This window comes from Xenopus tropicalis, chromosome 5, assembly GCF_000004195.4.
Source record: "Xenopus tropicalis strain Nigerian chromosome 5, UCB_Xtro_10.0, whole genome shotgun sequence".
Taxonomy (NCBI): domain Eukaryota; kingdom Metazoa; phylum Chordata; class Amphibia; order Anura; family Pipidae; genus Xenopus; species Xenopus tropicalis.
This window is the reverse complement of record NC_030681.2, coordinates 56,527,567-56,544,649: the sequence shown is the minus strand read 5'-3', so window position 1 is coordinate 56,544,649 and position 17,083 is coordinate 56,527,567. Positions and strand designations below refer to the sequence as shown.

Sequence of the window (17,083 nt, the reverse complement as noted above, 5' to 3'; positions counted from 1 at the left end):
ACTGCCTATTTATTCTGATTTTCCCCCAGGTTTATGTCGCACTTGTGAAATATTTGGAGCTTCTGCATTAGTTGTTGACAGTCTCCACCATGTTAATGATAAACAGTTTCAGTATCTCAGTGTATCAGCTGAACAGTGGCTTCCACTTATAGAGGTAGGTATTAAGGTTATACCTCACAAACGCACAGCACCAGAGCCCTAAATGGGCTACAGATTGCACTTCATTTTTGTTCTTAATTGCATCATAGCTGTATCAAAGATACACTACACCAACGAATGGCTGCTTTGTTGTGTCCGGAAATGAGGGCAGTTAGTGTAGGTTCTTATTTTACATAATACCACTATTTGGTATTCTTAGGAGAAGAATGTAATAAAAGCAATTAACAGGAAAAATATTTGCAGCGTGAAAATTATGCCTCTGTGTGAACAAATTTTTGCAAATCCAGAAACTGCTTAGTGACAACTTCTGACAGTGAAAGAAAGATTACGAATTTTATAGTTTGCAAGGTTATGTTTATGCCAAAAGATTATGGCACCCCTTAAGCATGACATTCAAATTTGCAATGCAATAACAGTCTATTGAAGAATATTACATTGCAAAATGTAAATTTAATTCTTATTTGTGCTTTCAACTTTTATTTTATCCCCTCCCCGTAATGTTTAAAAGTTTTGAAGTAGCTTTAAGTCATGTGACTCCACATACAGAAACCTCAGCTCCCAATGATTCCAGATGTTAGTCCCTATACCTGTTTAAATAAATGAAAGTTTTAGATTTAACGGTAAAATATTGGACTGGCTGCATGAAAGGTACAGAAGGGTTAGTGGCATAGCATCTACAATGTGATACCAAAGTCACAGACCGCATTCTAGCTCATTTGTAAGGACTGTGTGGGGTGTAGTACACAAACTATTATTCAACCGTTGGGTGCAGAACTAAGCTAACAGCCTGGTTCTGCCTGTAAAGAGTCATCATGTTACACTCATTAAAAATTATTGCATGATATTGCAAAACTGAAAAATATATGTAAAAATATATGCGTAATATTACAACTGTGTGACTTATATTTCAGGTTAAACCAACTCAGCTTCTAGAGTATTTGCAGCTTAAAAAAAATGAGGGATACACCATAATCGGAGTTGAGCAAACAGCTAAAAGTTTTGATCTTACAGACTATTGTTTTCCAGAGAAATCCTTGCTGTTACTTGGGTAAGTTGTTAGAAAGTCATTATCATTTGAAATTACTTTTTTCCTTTGTGCTAAATATTATCATCAGTGCTTTTCCTGTTAGTCTGCATTCTCAGACTTTTGCACATGATTAAGATGTGCAAAAGGCCTCTTTCTTGAACACATTTTTTTTTTTTAATTTGAGAATTTTTATTAATTTTCACATGAGAGAAAACAGTACAATCAACATGTTTGCTTTGTATTCTAACATCGTTGTATGCTTGCTTACAATAAAGGCTTCATATATGCTGACATATTGGTTTTGTGCGTATTCTTCTTTTTGGTTTCATGCTTATTTCACACTTTCAGTGGGCTATTTAAGAGGTTAAGAGGGAGTGGTATAGTGGGGTCGTAGAGGTGTGGGGGTTGGGATGGGATGGGAGGGTGGGGACAGTAGGGTAGAAGTAAAGGGAAAGATAGAGGTTACCGGTTCAGGTTGGTCACTATTCCGAGCTATCTGTCTGCTGGTTCTCCAGGTATTGGGCCCACGGATACCACTCCAGTTCCCCCTCGTAGCTCTTATCCAGTAATCTGTTCCTGATCGATTCCATAGCTTTGATCCAGTTTATTTTTGTTATGAGTGTTGGAGTACCCGGTATGTTCGGTTGCTTCCAATTGGCTGCTAATAGTGTTCTTGCTGCTGTTAGGATGTGGGCTGTCAGTTTGCGTGTTTGTTTGGGTTGTGTGTTTCTTGTTTGTATTCCTAAGAGGAAGAGTTGTGGTGTGGGTTCAACAGTGGTGTGGAGGACCTCGGAGAGTAGAGTTGCTACTTTTTGCCAGAATTCTTGGGCTATTTTGCATGTTCACCATGTATGTAGGAATGATCCTTGTTCTCTGCAGCTCCTGAAGCAGATTGATAGTTCTGGGTTGTTTGTGAGTTTACTAATGTGGGTGGGAGTGTAGTACCATCTATAAATGATCTTATATGCTCGTTCACTTGAGATTGCACAGATCGAGGTTTTACTGGCTGTGTCCCATATGCGTGACCAAGTTTCTTCTGGTATTGTGGAGCCTAGGTCTTCTTCCCATTTTTTCATGTATGTTTTCTTGAACACATTTTTAATGGCATTCACTAAGAAGACTACTTCAGTTTTGAAGAGTGCTAATTTAGTATATATATTTTAGGTATATTTTAAATGGAAGGGCATGGTGGGTGAACCATTGAGCAAGTCATAGCTGTTTTAGGCAAGGGTACTCTCTGTTGAATATAGGGGGCAGACTCCAGACTGAAAAGGACACAGATAGTTGTGAAAAGAATTGGGGCAGGTTAACACCAGTTAGTCTATCAGTTTCGAAGAGTAAAGAAGAAAAAGTGTCAGTTGTCAGTGAGAGGGTGAAATGGTGAGGTAGGATTGTGGGAAGGAATCATGGAAAAGGATTTTACAAAGAAATAAGAGCAGGTCTGTTTTCTGATGTGTAATATTGTGATTATTTTACATATTTTGCAACATCAATATTTATATCTAATTTAATGGAATGTATTATGAGAAATAATGTCTCATTTTACAGTCTATTTCATGTACGTTTCTTACATAGTGATGTACCATATGGTCATGATTTCTTCTCAAGGATACACAATATAATTTAAGAATCTGGACAGCCAGGTAACCTGCCCTCAACATGATGACATGATGTATATAACAACAGACAGTATCTGCAACCTTCCCTAATCCTGTAGTCATTAAATTATCCTTAGTTTCATCTTAAATGCTTTTTTCATGTTTGTTGTATTTGAAAGTGTTGTTTGTTGCCATGTTTTGTGGTATTTCAGCACAAACTGTGAAGATGTCTCCTCATGTTTTAACCTTTTAGAAGGTAATGAGCTGTTTGTGCTTTCAGGCTGGCAGTTCTGAAAAACAGCACTACTGTTTGCGAACCATTTCTGTATGAAATCAACACCATTATTGGGATACTGCAAATAAGCCAAATTTGCAATTCCATATTATTTATGGAGTTTCTATGCCTCACTGGGCCCTGTACTGGTCACACTTCTTGATCTTCTCCATTGCCTCTTTAGCCCTCCAGCCAATTTAAAAAACCCTTAAGTAAGCTGTAAAGTAACATCTGCTTTTCAGTAACATGACTAGGCAGGTTGAAATTTCCCAGTGGACTGGTTAGCGATGTTTATCTTATTAAATTAAAGCTATAATTAACAAGTGGCTGCTAAGCAGGGAGCCTGAGCTCTTTCATCGTATTCAATAATTTAACATGATCATATTGAAGCCAAATTATCTGTAGGTTATTTGTTTTATTTTTTAAAAAGAAAACCTTACCATCATGTATCAGTCCATTCTGTTTTAGAAGTGTGGCCTTATTTATAAAGTAAGTTATATTATAAATTATACGCACAAAAGAAGCTAACTGTATAATAAACCTTTGCAGCTAAAATATTGTCTAGCACAAAAAGAATGCTTTGCTTAATTTATCCCCAAAAAGATCTCTGACATAGTGTTTGCAAGCCTTTAACAGCCAATAAACAGAGCCTACACAAAGTTACTTTGTTATGGGGTCTATTATCTGGAAACCCATTATCGAGTAAGCTCTGAATAACAGGCCAACTCCATTAAAGGCAATTTTAAGCAAATAATTTTATTTTTCAAATGTGACTTCCTTTTTCTCTGTAATAATGAAACAGTACGTTGTTCTTGATCCTGACTAAACTGCATAAATCCATATTGGTGGCAAAAGAATCCTGTTGTGTTTATTTAATTCTTAAATGATTTTTTAAGTAGACACAAGGTTTTGTGATCCAAATTACAGAAACATCTCTTATCCAGAAATCCCCAGGTCCCAAGATTTCTGGATAAAAGATCTTATGCCTGAAATTTTGAAACCTCATATAAACTGTAAAATGTATAATGTGTGATGGATTCAGCTAATTTATAATGTGTGTGCTTTTGTTACAGAAATGAACGAGAGGGAATCCCTGCTAACCTAATACAGCATCTTGATGTTTGTGTAGAAATTCCGCAACAAGGAATAATCCGATCGCTCAATGTACATGTTAGTGGTGCAGTTTTGATTTGGGAGTATACAAGACAACAAATCATGAAGCAAAAAGATGGAGGAAAATAGTCTGTTTGTAAACAGAAAATAAATTTATGGATTTTACTTATTTACTCTATTTAATAATTTGCACTTTGTTTGGAAGCTTAATATTTTATACAAAGGCATGAATAAACAATGAAATAAAACATCCTGATTTCTTTACCTCCTGTTTCTGTCAGTATTTGTAAGTATATTTTGTAAGTGTGTATACCCTTCTGTTATACAGCACCGTGCTAGGAAGAAAGCTACTGCTTTATAAACACTTGTTGATAATTATATCAATCATCTTCTCAACGTACAAGGATATAGTTCATAGAACAGTTAGTCAAAATACTGGTTTGGCCAGAGATTGTTTGAAACCTGTAGATGGATAGTTTCTGCACACAAAACTCCAGTATCTTTTTCAGCTGTGAATTCTCTCCCTAGATGCTCAGCATAGCATCTTGAACAACATAGAACACAGGTGTCACACACAATATAAAATGCTAGGGTTTTAACCCATTTATTACAGCCACAAAAAACTTGAAAAAGAGAAATGGATAAAACCTCATAAGTCTTACCTAGTACACTGTCCTGTAAACTGAACATAGAAACTGAAGTCTGGTGATATGAGCCGATGTCCAGCAGCACACTTCTATGTATATTGCAGGAAAGGGAGTTTTGAACATTGTACAGTACAATTGCTGCCCTATCACCATGGGAAATAAATGTAACGTGCTTTGTATGAAAAAAAGGCATGTATGGAAGGATAACAGTGGGGCTGATTTATTAAGGTATGGTAAACTGTACTACATGTGTACCACACACATTCTAATGAACTGACATCAAATTTGATAAACATAAAATAAAAAGTTCAGGCAGCCCATTTAAAATAGGTTTTGAGAGGTTGCCCCATGTACCAACCACCTGCACTCTCTAAATGTTATGCTGGCAACCATACACAATAATGTAACCAGAGTGAGGTGCAACTCTTTGTACTTTATTATAGAGCTGCACCCATGGGGCACAATAAAATGCATTCACAAAATACATTGTTGTAAATGGTGTTCTCAAAACATAGGATAGAATTTATTTTAATTGTGCCATGTTGGAGTATATTAGATATGTGCATATGTAGATATGAAACAGTGTGGTAGATGTGGCACAACAGGAGTCATGTGAGTTTTCATGATTGCTCTGGCAGTGAAATGGTGCAGAACAATGCTTCTTCTTAGCTTGTGTAATAGAAAATAAGCAGGTGCAAAGTGAAGCTCTGGGGACTAAAGCCAAACAAAGAAAGGACACTTTCTGTAGTTCCTGGAGGGAAAAAGAGATCCAAGCAGGAAGGACTGTGTCCTTGTAATCCAAACACTGAGAATAGCTGAAGAATCTGTCAAATCAAGCTGTCAAGCGAGTAACTGGGTTTACAGAGCAGAAGATAAAGCTGATACTAACCATACCGATTAGGACCAGCACAGAAATAGACTCACTTGAAAGGAATATGTGGTATAGGAATGAAAATATTTCCATGATTTCACCACATATGGTAAGAGTAATGTTCGAAATGTTATAGTTACAAGAAAGGGGGGATTTTTATATGTGAATGTTATATTGCTGCATAGAAGCATTTCGGGAATCTAAGCAAAGTTGGATAGTGATATGAATGATCATCATAATCAGGTCTGAGTTACACAACAGATTAGTGAAGAAACACTAAGAAGAAAGGCTTCTTTAACTATATGTACAAAGGAATATATTCAATTCCCAATGATCGGAGTCACAACTGCTTTCAGCTTTTGTATTTCCTGGAAGGCAAAACTATTGAACATTGAAGTTGGCTGATTTTCTGATTTGTTCTTAATTCTGGTTTTGGTGAGTAACCTTAAATCGCAGTTCTTATTAACTAATACTGAGTCTTCTGTCTTTTTCCACCAGGTTTTACTACCTTATATTTCCTTATTGTTTAATAAGTACTGGTGAAACTGCATATTATTATTCAGTCTCACAATTACCAGTGCGTCCTCTCTGTTTATTATCTAGGGCAGATGCTACCATTATCTGTCTTCATGCTTTCTCTAATTTGTGCTTGCTTTCTTGTTAATAGTTTTTCCCAACAGCCTTGCTTATTAGGGTTCCATATCTGTTTTTTTTCTTTTAATTCTTCCTTCTACCAACAGAAAGTATTTAATTGTATATACTTTTTTTCTAGTGCTGTACATTACAAAATATTTATGAGTACACATACAGAATTTTGCCACAATCGTCTTATTCCCATTGGTGTTGGCTGCTCGTGGATAATGTTTCAGGTGCTGTTTAACGTCACCCTAGAAAACTATACAAAAAATATTAGCGATGCATCTGCTGCAACTACAGAAATGGTATCAGAGCCATACTGGAGTCTAAATATAACAGAGTGGAACATTCAGCAACCAAATACTAGCAACGCAACTGGCCAAAATAATACAAATGGACTTTGTGGATGGTACAGAAACCTGACAAAATTAGAAGGACCTCCTCGAGGTTATGGTGAATCCACAGGACTGCACATTATTTTTCTTGAGATCTTGATAATTATTATGACTATAGGGGCTATAGCAGGTCAGTTTATATTTTCTTTCTATAGAGTTACTGTATAGTTTTATATGTGTGTATTAAATGTGATGTCGTAAGGTTAAACTCCAAACTGATACAAAGCTGTGAATGTAACAAGTCATGTAAGATAGAGCCTCTGATCAGCCATAACTAGGGGTATGGCCCTCATCTTTATTAAGAAGGCCCAAAAAGCCATCTTTATAAAAGAGCACTATAAGGTTGCAATCTGTTTTTAATTGAATATGGGTGCTAGTGGTAGAAATCAGAAGTCTTTTACTTAGGCCCTTGTGATTTGTAGGCACTGAGCTACAGTGTTCTTTTAAAGGCCCAAAATGTCAGCAACCCTAATAGTCTATGCACTTCCTATATTTATTTAATGCTCATTTAATGCTAATTTATTTAATTTGACAGAAGCCAAATATACTACATGTCTTAGAATCTGTAGCATTCTACAGGTATTACCAAGACTTGTGCTCTACTAAAAACATTTTGTCAGACCTGTGGGAGGAGAGTAAGGGGGAGGGCACACAGTGCGTATATCCGCTTCTCTCAGCCCTGTGTTTTTTTACCAGGCTGAGAGAAGTGGATCTGCTTGCCTACGCTCCTCCGTGTGCCTGCATTAAAAACTATGGCAACTACCCCGAGTGCAGGCACACAGCGGAGCGGCACAGATGTCGGCCTGGAAATCTGCTGCTTTTGCTCTCCTAAAAAACAGGGCGGAGAGAAGCAGATATACACACTGTGTGCCCTCCCCCTTAGGGGTAATTTTGGGATATTAATTACATACCCAATATAATGACTTTTATGCTGACAGATTAAATCCCTAAGTAATTCCTTTCCTAAACTACAATACATTTATGTATCTCAAACTTCTAATAATACTGTTTTAGAGATTATCTGAGGTTTACACTGTTGATAACTTGCTCCAGGAAGTGTTATTATTCTGTCAGATGGCTGCTGTTATAGAGTAGTATAACGGCTATTCTTTAACAAGGAAGTCATATTTTTTATAATGCCAATGCAGTGTGGTTGGTGTCTTTAAAAGGGAACAGGTTAATTCAGGTTATCCAGACCAGCAAATCACATGTGCATGTATGGGACCTGTTATCCAGAATGGTTTGAGACCTGGGGTTTTCCAGAAAAGGGACCTTTCTGTAATTTGGATCTCCATACCTTAAGGCTACTAAAATATCATTTAAACATTAATACTTATTGGAAGAAAAACAATTTTATATAATTATATCACAGTTTGGATCAAGTACAAGGTACTGTGTTATTATTACAGACAATAAAGGAAATCATTTACTACAAGTATGGGATTCATTATTCAGAAGCCCATTATCTAAAAAGACTATCTGCGATTGACCACAGACTTCATTTTAACCAAATACCACTCATCCCGAAAATCCCATGTTCCAAGCATTCTGGATAACATAACCCAGCATGGTCACAGGGGTTTAGTAGTACACTAATGTCCATGGTCAGCAGTGGATTCACATCTTCTGATTCTACTAGTCATTGTGATGTGTGTGGAAGAAACTAAATCTGTTATTTCTTGGGTGCACTATAGGTGTGGTAAGTGTTACAGTTTGGCATATTTTCCTTAGATACAAAACTGTCTCCTCCCGATGAAAGCATATCATATTGTCATTGTCGGTGCCTTTAGAAAATGGCAATTTTGGTTTGAAAGTTCTGTAGTAGTTGCATCCCTAGACCCCCTCCCTTCAAGTGCAAGTGAGGGGAGTGGCATCAGGAGAAGACAGGCCACTGTAGGTGCAGTGCTTTGTACAATATATTAAGCTGTCTTTATTGCTATGTATAATATGTAGAGTTATGTACAATATCCCATTGGTAAGTATATAATGTACAGATGGAGACATTAGAGTGTCTCCACAATGCAGGACTGGTTTTAATGGCACAAGGCCAAAAAAATTTGTGCCATAATTTTTTGGGCACGTCACAAACCATTTCGCTGTCCCAATATTTTCTTCTGAAAATATGGTACTTAATTTAGAATAAAGATAAAATATGTGGGTTCTATTTCTTGTCTGATTTATAATATTGTTATGCTCCTATGAACTTACAGTATGCATTTCTGTCAGAATAAACTTTTGGTAACACTCCAATATTCCTATTTAACACACACAGTTGTTTATATTAGAGTTGTCACCAGGGAAATACTAAACCTGACTAAATGGAACTATTAAGAGTAAGGAATACAAGAAAAGAAATAAAAATGAAATTGTCATTTGGTACAGAGAGACTGTTGAATGCCCTGTCAAATGATGTAATTGTAGACACCCTTAATTCCTTTAAGATGTCTTTGTGGAAAGGCAGAAACTCAGGGCAACAGTTGTCTCTTTCTTTCTATATGTATGTATGTATGTATGTATGTATGTATCTAACTATCTACATTTTGGGATGCACCGAATCCAGGATTCGGCCAAGATTCAGCCTTTTTTGGCAGGATTCGCCCGAATCTATGGTCCTGGCAGAACCAAATATGAATCTTTAAAACTATTTCCATGTTAGTTCCAGGTACCAGAAACACAACATTTTACCAGTTTACCATTTTTACCTAGTGCAGATATTGTCCTGCCTGGAATTTACCTCAGGACCTCAGAGCTGCAAGGCAGGAGTGCCACTTATTGAGCCACTGTACAAGGCTTCCATGTGCTGGAGAGGACTAAACCTTGCACATCATTCACCATCAATTGGTGAAAAATTGTTGCTCATCATTAGTATTGTACTCGTGGCATTCATATTTATGACATTTTTTGCCTAAGAGAAGGAGAGAGAAGATTTTTTAGTAATTTTGTAAAAGCCACTATATTGGGAAGAGCACTTTTGTGTACAAAGATATATTTGCACTCTTAGGAAATTACTACATTTAGAATATATATGGTTTAGCTGAGTTACTGCTAGGATGTTTTGCAACAGATAAATCAGAATGTTTTTGTTTGTGGTTCCTACATTTAACATAGTATGGTAACCATTTGAAATATTCAACATCATAAATGTAAAATATATCTGTACATTTTACATTTATGATGTTGAATATTTCGAAAAATGGTCCAAATTTTTTATTGATTATATTTCAAATATTTCAGTATGATCAAGCTTACATGATACTTTCACAACAGTTTAATTTAAGAAATGACATAAACAAAAATGTTTTCTTATTTAAAGCAATATGCAAAATATGAAAATATGTGAAAATGCATGAGAGTAAAACATATACATAACATATATTTGGCTTGTAATTTCATAAAAGAACAAAAACTTGAAAACAAAAATTGATTTTATATTAGATAATTTGTCATTATGATGTTTGTTAGACCAAACAGCTATTGAACATTATTGGCTACTGCATTTTTCTGTTTTTGGTCTTCATAGTAATCTTGGCTAAAATGCTTATTTCACCCCCACAGGTAATGTCTTGGTGATTGTTGTTATTTCAGCCACTAAAGGATTTCATTCTATGACTTCTGTTTTTATCATCAACCTGGCAGTAAGCGACTGTCTTGTAGGGCTAGGTGTGATGCCCTTTGTAGCATTATCACTGCTTTATGAGGACTGGCACAAAATTCATGTAAGTATTGTGCTGTACACTTATCAGCTTCTATCCTTAAAGGGGGATGTTCACCTTCAGGCAGTAGTAGGAATTTAAAGAACCCCTGTCACAAAAAAACATTTTTGTAAATAACCTTTATTATTTAAAATGTGTAGTTTTGAAGCTACAGACCAGGATCAGCACAGCTAAAACACTCTCCTCTGCTCTATCCTCTCTCTTTGGAAGGCATCGCTGACAACTCGCATTCCACCCCAAAAATGAAGTTGACACTGGACTAGTTACAGCACATGCCTTCCCTCTCCTGCTTTATTTGCATTTCAATGATCCGATTGGCAGAATCTTGCCAGCAAACGGTATCAAAGATATTCAAATAAAGCAGGAGAAGGAAGGCATGGGCAGAACCAGTTCAGTGTGAATTCTTTTTATTTGGCTGCCTGCCAAATCCTGGTCTGGGAAATCCCCTACAGAGAGCAGAGAAAGATTGTAAGATAGCAGTGCTAATCCTGTTCTGTAGCTTCAAAACTAAACATTTATAATACTAAAGATGATTTACAAAAATGTTTTTTGTCACAGGGGCTGTTCAAATTCAGACTATTGTCTGAAGGTGAACATCCACTTTCAGGGTTGCAATTGTTTTAGCACAGCACTGCTTAGATTTATTGGTTCTATACATTGCTTGGATCAAAATGAGTGGAAATAAGAAACACAATGACAGAGGAAAAATGGATGAAAATCAGCTTTTTTACTGTTTTGTTCTGTTGTTTTACTGTTCAGCTTTTTTTTTACTGTTCATCTCCATTCCCACAAATACAGAATTAGTATATGTGGTGCCATGTAGATGAATGCATAGCTTAATAGTCTAATGCAGTGCTGTCAAACTGGCGGCCCGCGACCCCCCTCTGTGTGGCCCCCCACCTGGCTGGCTGCTTTGATGGTTTACCCTTGTGTAAAATTTAAATTTTATCAGTACTGAGATTAACTGGCCCCCTCCATGGTTCTCACCTCCGATTCAGGCTGTAATCCTCCTTGTATTATTTAAAAATGTAATCCGCGGTGTTGTTCATACGTTTTAATCCCTGCATTGTTCACCCCCTGCAGTGTTCACACTTCAGGCTTGTAATCACCCACATCCTGTTCACACCTCAGACATTGTATGTACTGCCTGGACTATGCTGCCTGTGTGTTTGGCACACACAGGCAGCATAGGGTAGGCAGATTATGGCACACACAGGCAGCATAGGGCAGGGATGGTATAGCACAAACAGGTAGGGCAGGCAGAGTATGGCACACAAAGGCAGCATAGGGCATGTAGAGTATAGCACACACAGGCAGGGTAGGGCAGGCAGAGTATGGCACACACAGGCAGAGTAGAGCAGGCAGAGTATGGAACACACAGGCAGCATAGGACAGGCAGAGCATGGCACACACAGGCAGTGTAGGGCAGGCAGAGTATGGCACACACAGGCAGAGTAGGGCAGGCAGAGTATGGAACACACAGGCAGCATGGGACAGGAAGAGCATGGCACACACAGGCAGTGTAGGGCAGGCAGAGTATGGCACACACAGGCAGCATAGGGAAGGCAGAGTGCTGCCTGTGTGTGCCATACTCTGCCTGCCCTATGCTGCCTGGCAGGGGTTTGTTCTGGGAGTTTGTTAGCAGTTGGAAAGAGCCATTAAATGGTCCCTAAACTGTGTAATTATGTGCTGGGGGTTGTTGTGCTATTCACGGGGGAGGAGGAGGCGGCATGTGGATTTAAGGGTATATCTTAGTATGACATAATATAATTCTTTCACATATAAATGACGGTCAATATCCCTGCAGTGAGGACCAAGCATTTGGGTTTTTGCTGCACTACCACCATTGTGATAAAATAGGTGTGGTTTGAAGTAGGTGTGGTAAAAAGGGAAGTGGTCAAAACTGGCTTCAATTATTGGCCCTCTACCATGTATGCTAGAGAAATTCTGGCCCTCGGCACCGCAGAAGTTGGACAGCACTGGTCTAATGGGTTCAAACCATAACTTATAAATGTTATACAGTAAGCTGTGTTTAAAAAATGCCCATTATCTTATCTTAGTAATAAAAAATATTGTCTCAACTTTTGTGCTAGAAATAAAACCAAATGTTTAAAATTAATAAAAAAAGAAATAAAACCCAATTTTTCAATCTACCTATGAATTACTTGAGTATGCAGAGTGGAAGTTCAGTTTGTGTGCCCGCACGCAGACCAATACAATGGCTCCGGGTGCAGGCACTACAAAAATAGCTTTTTGTAGTGTAGGGTGCAGATTCTCTGCCTGCGTTTATCCGCAAGCTGAGAATCCGACCTGTGTGGCAGTGCCCTTAAAGGAGAAGGAAAGGCATTTTGGCATTTTACTGCCAATATATTAGCCACATTAGTGCAAGCTACATTATATTTATTCTACAAGCTTTACCATACCTGACTAGACAGCCCTAGAAGCTTCTTCTGTTTGTTTAAGATAGTAGCTGCCATTTTAGCTTGGTCTAAAGCAAGAGAAGGGAGAGAGGAGAGAGCTGTGCAGACTCAGGCCCTGGGAATGAAGGATTTTTCTGAGAGAGGAAGTCTCATACTGAAGAACATGTATACACAAAAGAAGACAAGAAATCCTATGTTTTTTTGATAGAGGACTGCAGTTTTTCTGTGAGTGCTTATGGCTGTATTTACATAGACCTTTCTGATAAAGCTTACTTAGTTTTTACCTTTCTTTCTGCTTTAAAATAGACAGAAAGGCACAGTTATGCTAACAAGGGTGATGATTGGATGTCATGGGATCAGCTCCGTTGAGAAAGAAATAGTTAAATAGCAACATTTTGTGTTAAAATATGTCCCCCATGTCTTCATGAGCTTCAGTACCGATGAGCTATTATTTAATAATCTGCATTGTTATACTTTATATTAATGTATGCCACAAATAAAGCTGTCTGTTTAATATCCTGATTTCAAGTCAGGCCCTTGGGAACTTCAGGGCCAGGCGACTTACTCACTGTGGGCTAGAATCATATATCCTTAGTGAAGAATCATATAGGCAGATGAGCATATGAATTAGTATATGAATATGACATTTCAATAGCAATACAATATCCAAGGAAATTGTGGTTTTTACAGAGTGTGAACTGGTATTGGGAAAAAAATTTGAAGGGATGTATATTTCCCTTAGTTTCATACCCTAATCCCTTAGCCCGGACTGGGTTAATTCCCCAAGATAGTCTCACCTGGGGAATTAGCAGGCTAGATCTGCCTGCAGTGAGAGAGAATGGGGGGCTTAGTCTGAGAACTGAAGTCAGTGTGTGTGAGCGTCTGTGCCTGCGGGGAGCAGCTTGGAATGCTGCGGGTATTTTCTCCCTAACAAAAGGGTACTGTGACTCTGTGAAGTTGTGTATTTTTGGTTTAGCTGGAAATCCCAGTAGAGGACCGGTAACAGAGAGGGAAAGCACCCTATGTATTAGTTAGAGCCCAAGTGTGGCAAGGGTTTTGTTTACTTATGTTTTACTCATGCTCCTGCCTGATACCAGAGTCGGTTACTGTACATAATAAATTGACTTTATTCACCCAAAGAACCGTCTGTATGTCTGATCTTGCTTACATATGGTGGAGGATGCGGGCATAGGCTATTTCTCTTAGAAATAGTGAAGGCAATACAGACAGTTCTTTACGTGAATAAAGTCCATTTATTATGTCACAGTACCTTGAATAGGTCCTTTAGTTAGGAAGAAAATACCCGCAGCATTCCAAGCTGCTTCCCGCAGGCACAAACGCTCACACCGATTCAGTTCTCAGACAAAGCCCCCCACTCTCTCTCACTGCAGTCAGATCTAGCCTGCTAATTATTCCCCAGGTAAGACTACCTTGGGGAATTAACCCACTCCAGGCTGGTATACATAAGGGAGTAGGGTATGAACCTAGGGGAAATATACCTCCCTTCAAACTCTTTTCCCGTTACAAGTTCACTACATTGTGATATATACAAGCTACAATCACAATGAATGGGCTGTTTCTTTGGCAGAAACATCATTGTAGTCAATTTTAAACCACACCCACTGGGACTAGTCTATACTGCTTGCTGGCTTTTTGTAAAGAGATTATAATGCTAAAAGACGGAAATGCAACATGATGAAAAAGGGATGTGGCTAGCTAGTATGGCAACTGTAGAAGCACAAGTTAGACTGAAAAAACAACTTAACTCATTAATAGAAGCTAATGACTACAATGATTATATATATATTTAACCTCATAATATTTACAGTATACAAAGAAAACATAAGAAAGAAGTTATAGTGACCCTTTAAGTAAATCATTATTATTAGAGGACCTATGATGCTAATTAAAATGACTACATATTTTTGTCTCTTGCAGGAACTTTGCTTGTTTGTGGGCTACATGTCATCTGTGTATTGCACAGCTTCTGTTCTCAGTGTGGCAGCAGTTTCATTGGATCGTTACTGGGCTATTGTGGACTGTCTAAGATATGACAGACCATGGACCACCCAGAGGACACTATACACCATTACATGGATCTGGATTCAAGCTATACTTACCTGCTGTCCTCCCTTATTAGGATGGTGTCAGATAGTTTATGTTCCTTCAAAGTATACATGTACAACAGACTGGACCACAAGCACTAGTTACACCATTTTTTTTATGGCAGTGTCTGTATTTATACCTGCAGCTGTGCTTATATACTGTCATATTAGGACAATCAATGTAGCCAGAAAGCATGCCAAAAAGATCCAGATTTTGGAGAGCCAGCTTCAAAGAAATTCACCAAGGAAAAAAGTTAGTGAAATAGAGAAACCTACCTGTTCACAATTAATTTATATAGTTAACTGTAAATTTCTTACAGATGCAAATTCATTTGACAGCCAAAGCATCACCAGCTTTAGTCCAGATTTATTGAATCTAAAAAATCTCAAGAGAGACATATTTTCTGACAATGACTTTTATGGAAAGGATCCCTGTGGTCGCTTCCGTCTTATCCTTGTTCTGGTTGTCTTTATATGCTGTTGGATGCCTTACATGGTTATAAATCTGATTCAAGCTATAGAAAAGGCAACTTTGCAGAACACCACAATCATTTCTTCGCCTGTCATAACGACAGCATACTGGCTTACTCTGCTTAACTCAGATTTAAACCCTTTGTTCTATGCTTTACTTAGTAAACGCTTTCAAAAAGCATTACAAGTTTTTTTAAGGAGAATATGTGGCCGAGATCCTTTAACAGATGTTCCTTCATTTCATCGCAGAAGAACAAGCTCAAATGTTACGGGAATCTCTCAGTTTCATTGTCCTACTGATCAACACAATCAAGGAGAAAACACTGGCACACAGCCCAGTCCCGTTGTAAGTAGGCATAACAGTCAGCAGGTTAATGAATCTCTTCCAGGGCAGTTACCAAATTCTACTGACCCAAGCATTTCCTCTTATGAAAAAGAAACCGACAATGAAAACAGAAGTGTCCTTTTAAATCCGAACAGTCTTCCACAACAGTTTTTACAAGTACCCAACTACTCCCCAAGCCAAATAAGACTTCCTTCTGTTTCAGGTGGAAAGAGTTCAAAGTTGGTTTGTGGAAATATCACTATACAAGTCAGTTGTGAAGAGAACTAAACAAGTATCTGAAGAACATCCAAGCCTGACCTTACACATCTGTATTCCATGTAATTATTTGGCAAAAAATCCCATACATTTATAAGGATACATGGCCAAATACAGTTTTGTTGAATGACTGATGACATTTAAAAAAAAAAAAAAAAGCGTATTTATTATGCAGCTTTTTTGATAGAGCTGAACTGTGAACTGATAACCTTGTTAATTACTTTTTGTCTCCTTGTTTAATACCATAACATACAAATAATTCACTTTGTAACCATGTTTTTGTAACTTTACTCTAACATGTTTCTGAAAGCCAGCAAAACAAAAGTATTTTTTACTTGTGTACAATTTAGACTTTGTCTTTTTTATGACTACTTTTTTTAAACTTCTGATCAGAAACTTTTACATTTTATGTTTATAAAATGTACTTGTATGCCTTATTGTTGCCAAATCCATAGACACAATGGCAGGGACATAACTGCCAGTGCCATAGAACACAAATGAATCTGGAGTTCTTGCACTAAAATAAAATTCAGATCTGCGGAAAAATGTTGAGAAGAGGTCAGGGTTATTACTGACAGGAATTTGTGAACTGAAATGAAGACACATTGAAGGAGTTCTTTTTAGAAAAAGGGCTAATTTTAAGGTCACAATAGTATTGCTATATACTTATGCACACAAGTTAAATAAAAATTACCCTAATTCATTTTTTCTCACTAGAATCATGTAGGGAGACCAGAACCTGGAAGGTTCCGTACAGTGCTGCCATCAGAAATCAGGTGGCCCCCATACAGCAACATTTTCTGGCCCCAGGCCCCCCCAGTACCAAAGGTCACAAAGACATAAGTGCTGTAACATTAAATAAAACACCTTTGGCCGAAAGATTAGTAAGCCTGCCACCACATCAATGCAGACTCTCTAAGCAGGTACCTACTCTAACCTAAGTATGACTATGAAGATATTCATTCATCCAGGTCATGGTATATCTAGTACAGGTATAGGACCCATTATCCAGAATGCTCAGGACCAAGGGTATTCCGGATAAGGAGTCTTTCC

General features: G+C 37.7%; 2 protein-coding genes across 3 annotated transcripts in view; both read left to right on the top strand.

Annotated features, from left to right (window-relative positions):
* tarbp1 (TAR (HIV-1) RNA binding protein 1) overlaps positions 1-4,435 on the top strand; it is an 83,596-nt gene extending 79,161 nt beyond the window's left edge. For both annotated transcript variants that reach the window (XM_012963714.3, XM_002935829.5), the window contains exons 28-30: positions 30-154; positions 1,071-1,207; positions 4,132-4,435. In XM_012963714.3, coding sequence (XP_012819168.2) covers positions 30-154; positions 1,071-1,207; positions 4,132-4,300 — 431 coding nt within the window. In that variant the 3' untranslated portion in view covers positions 4,301-4,435. The remainder of the gene's footprint in view (positions 1-29; positions 155-1,070; positions 1,208-4,131) is intronic.
* A 5,772-nt stretch (positions 4,436-10,207) lies between these two features.
* LOC105947356 (dopamine receptor 2) lies at positions 10,208-16,339 on the top strand. The gene is made up of 2 exons (XM_018094075.2): positions 10,208-10,436; positions 14,792-16,339. The coding sequence occupies exons 1-2, from the start codon at positions 10,326-10,328 to the stop codon at positions 16,040-16,042; spliced, it is 1,362 nt and encodes a 453-aa protein (XP_017949564.1). The 5' UTR covers positions 10,208-10,325; the 3' UTR covers positions 16,043-16,339.
* Positions 16,340-17,083: the final 744 nt, after the last annotated feature.

What these genes read in the sequence shown, in the direction of transcription:
- LOC105947356 (XM_018094075.2), top strand. Translation starts at nt 10,326, where the DNA reads ATGACTTCTGTTTTTATCATCAACCTGGCAGTAAGCGACTGTCTTGTA. An exon ending in AGGACTGGCACAAAATTCAT is followed by an intron (nt 10,437 to 14,791) that starts GTAAGTATTGTG and finishes TGTCTCTTGCAG; the next exon opens with GAACTTTGCTTGTTTGTGGG.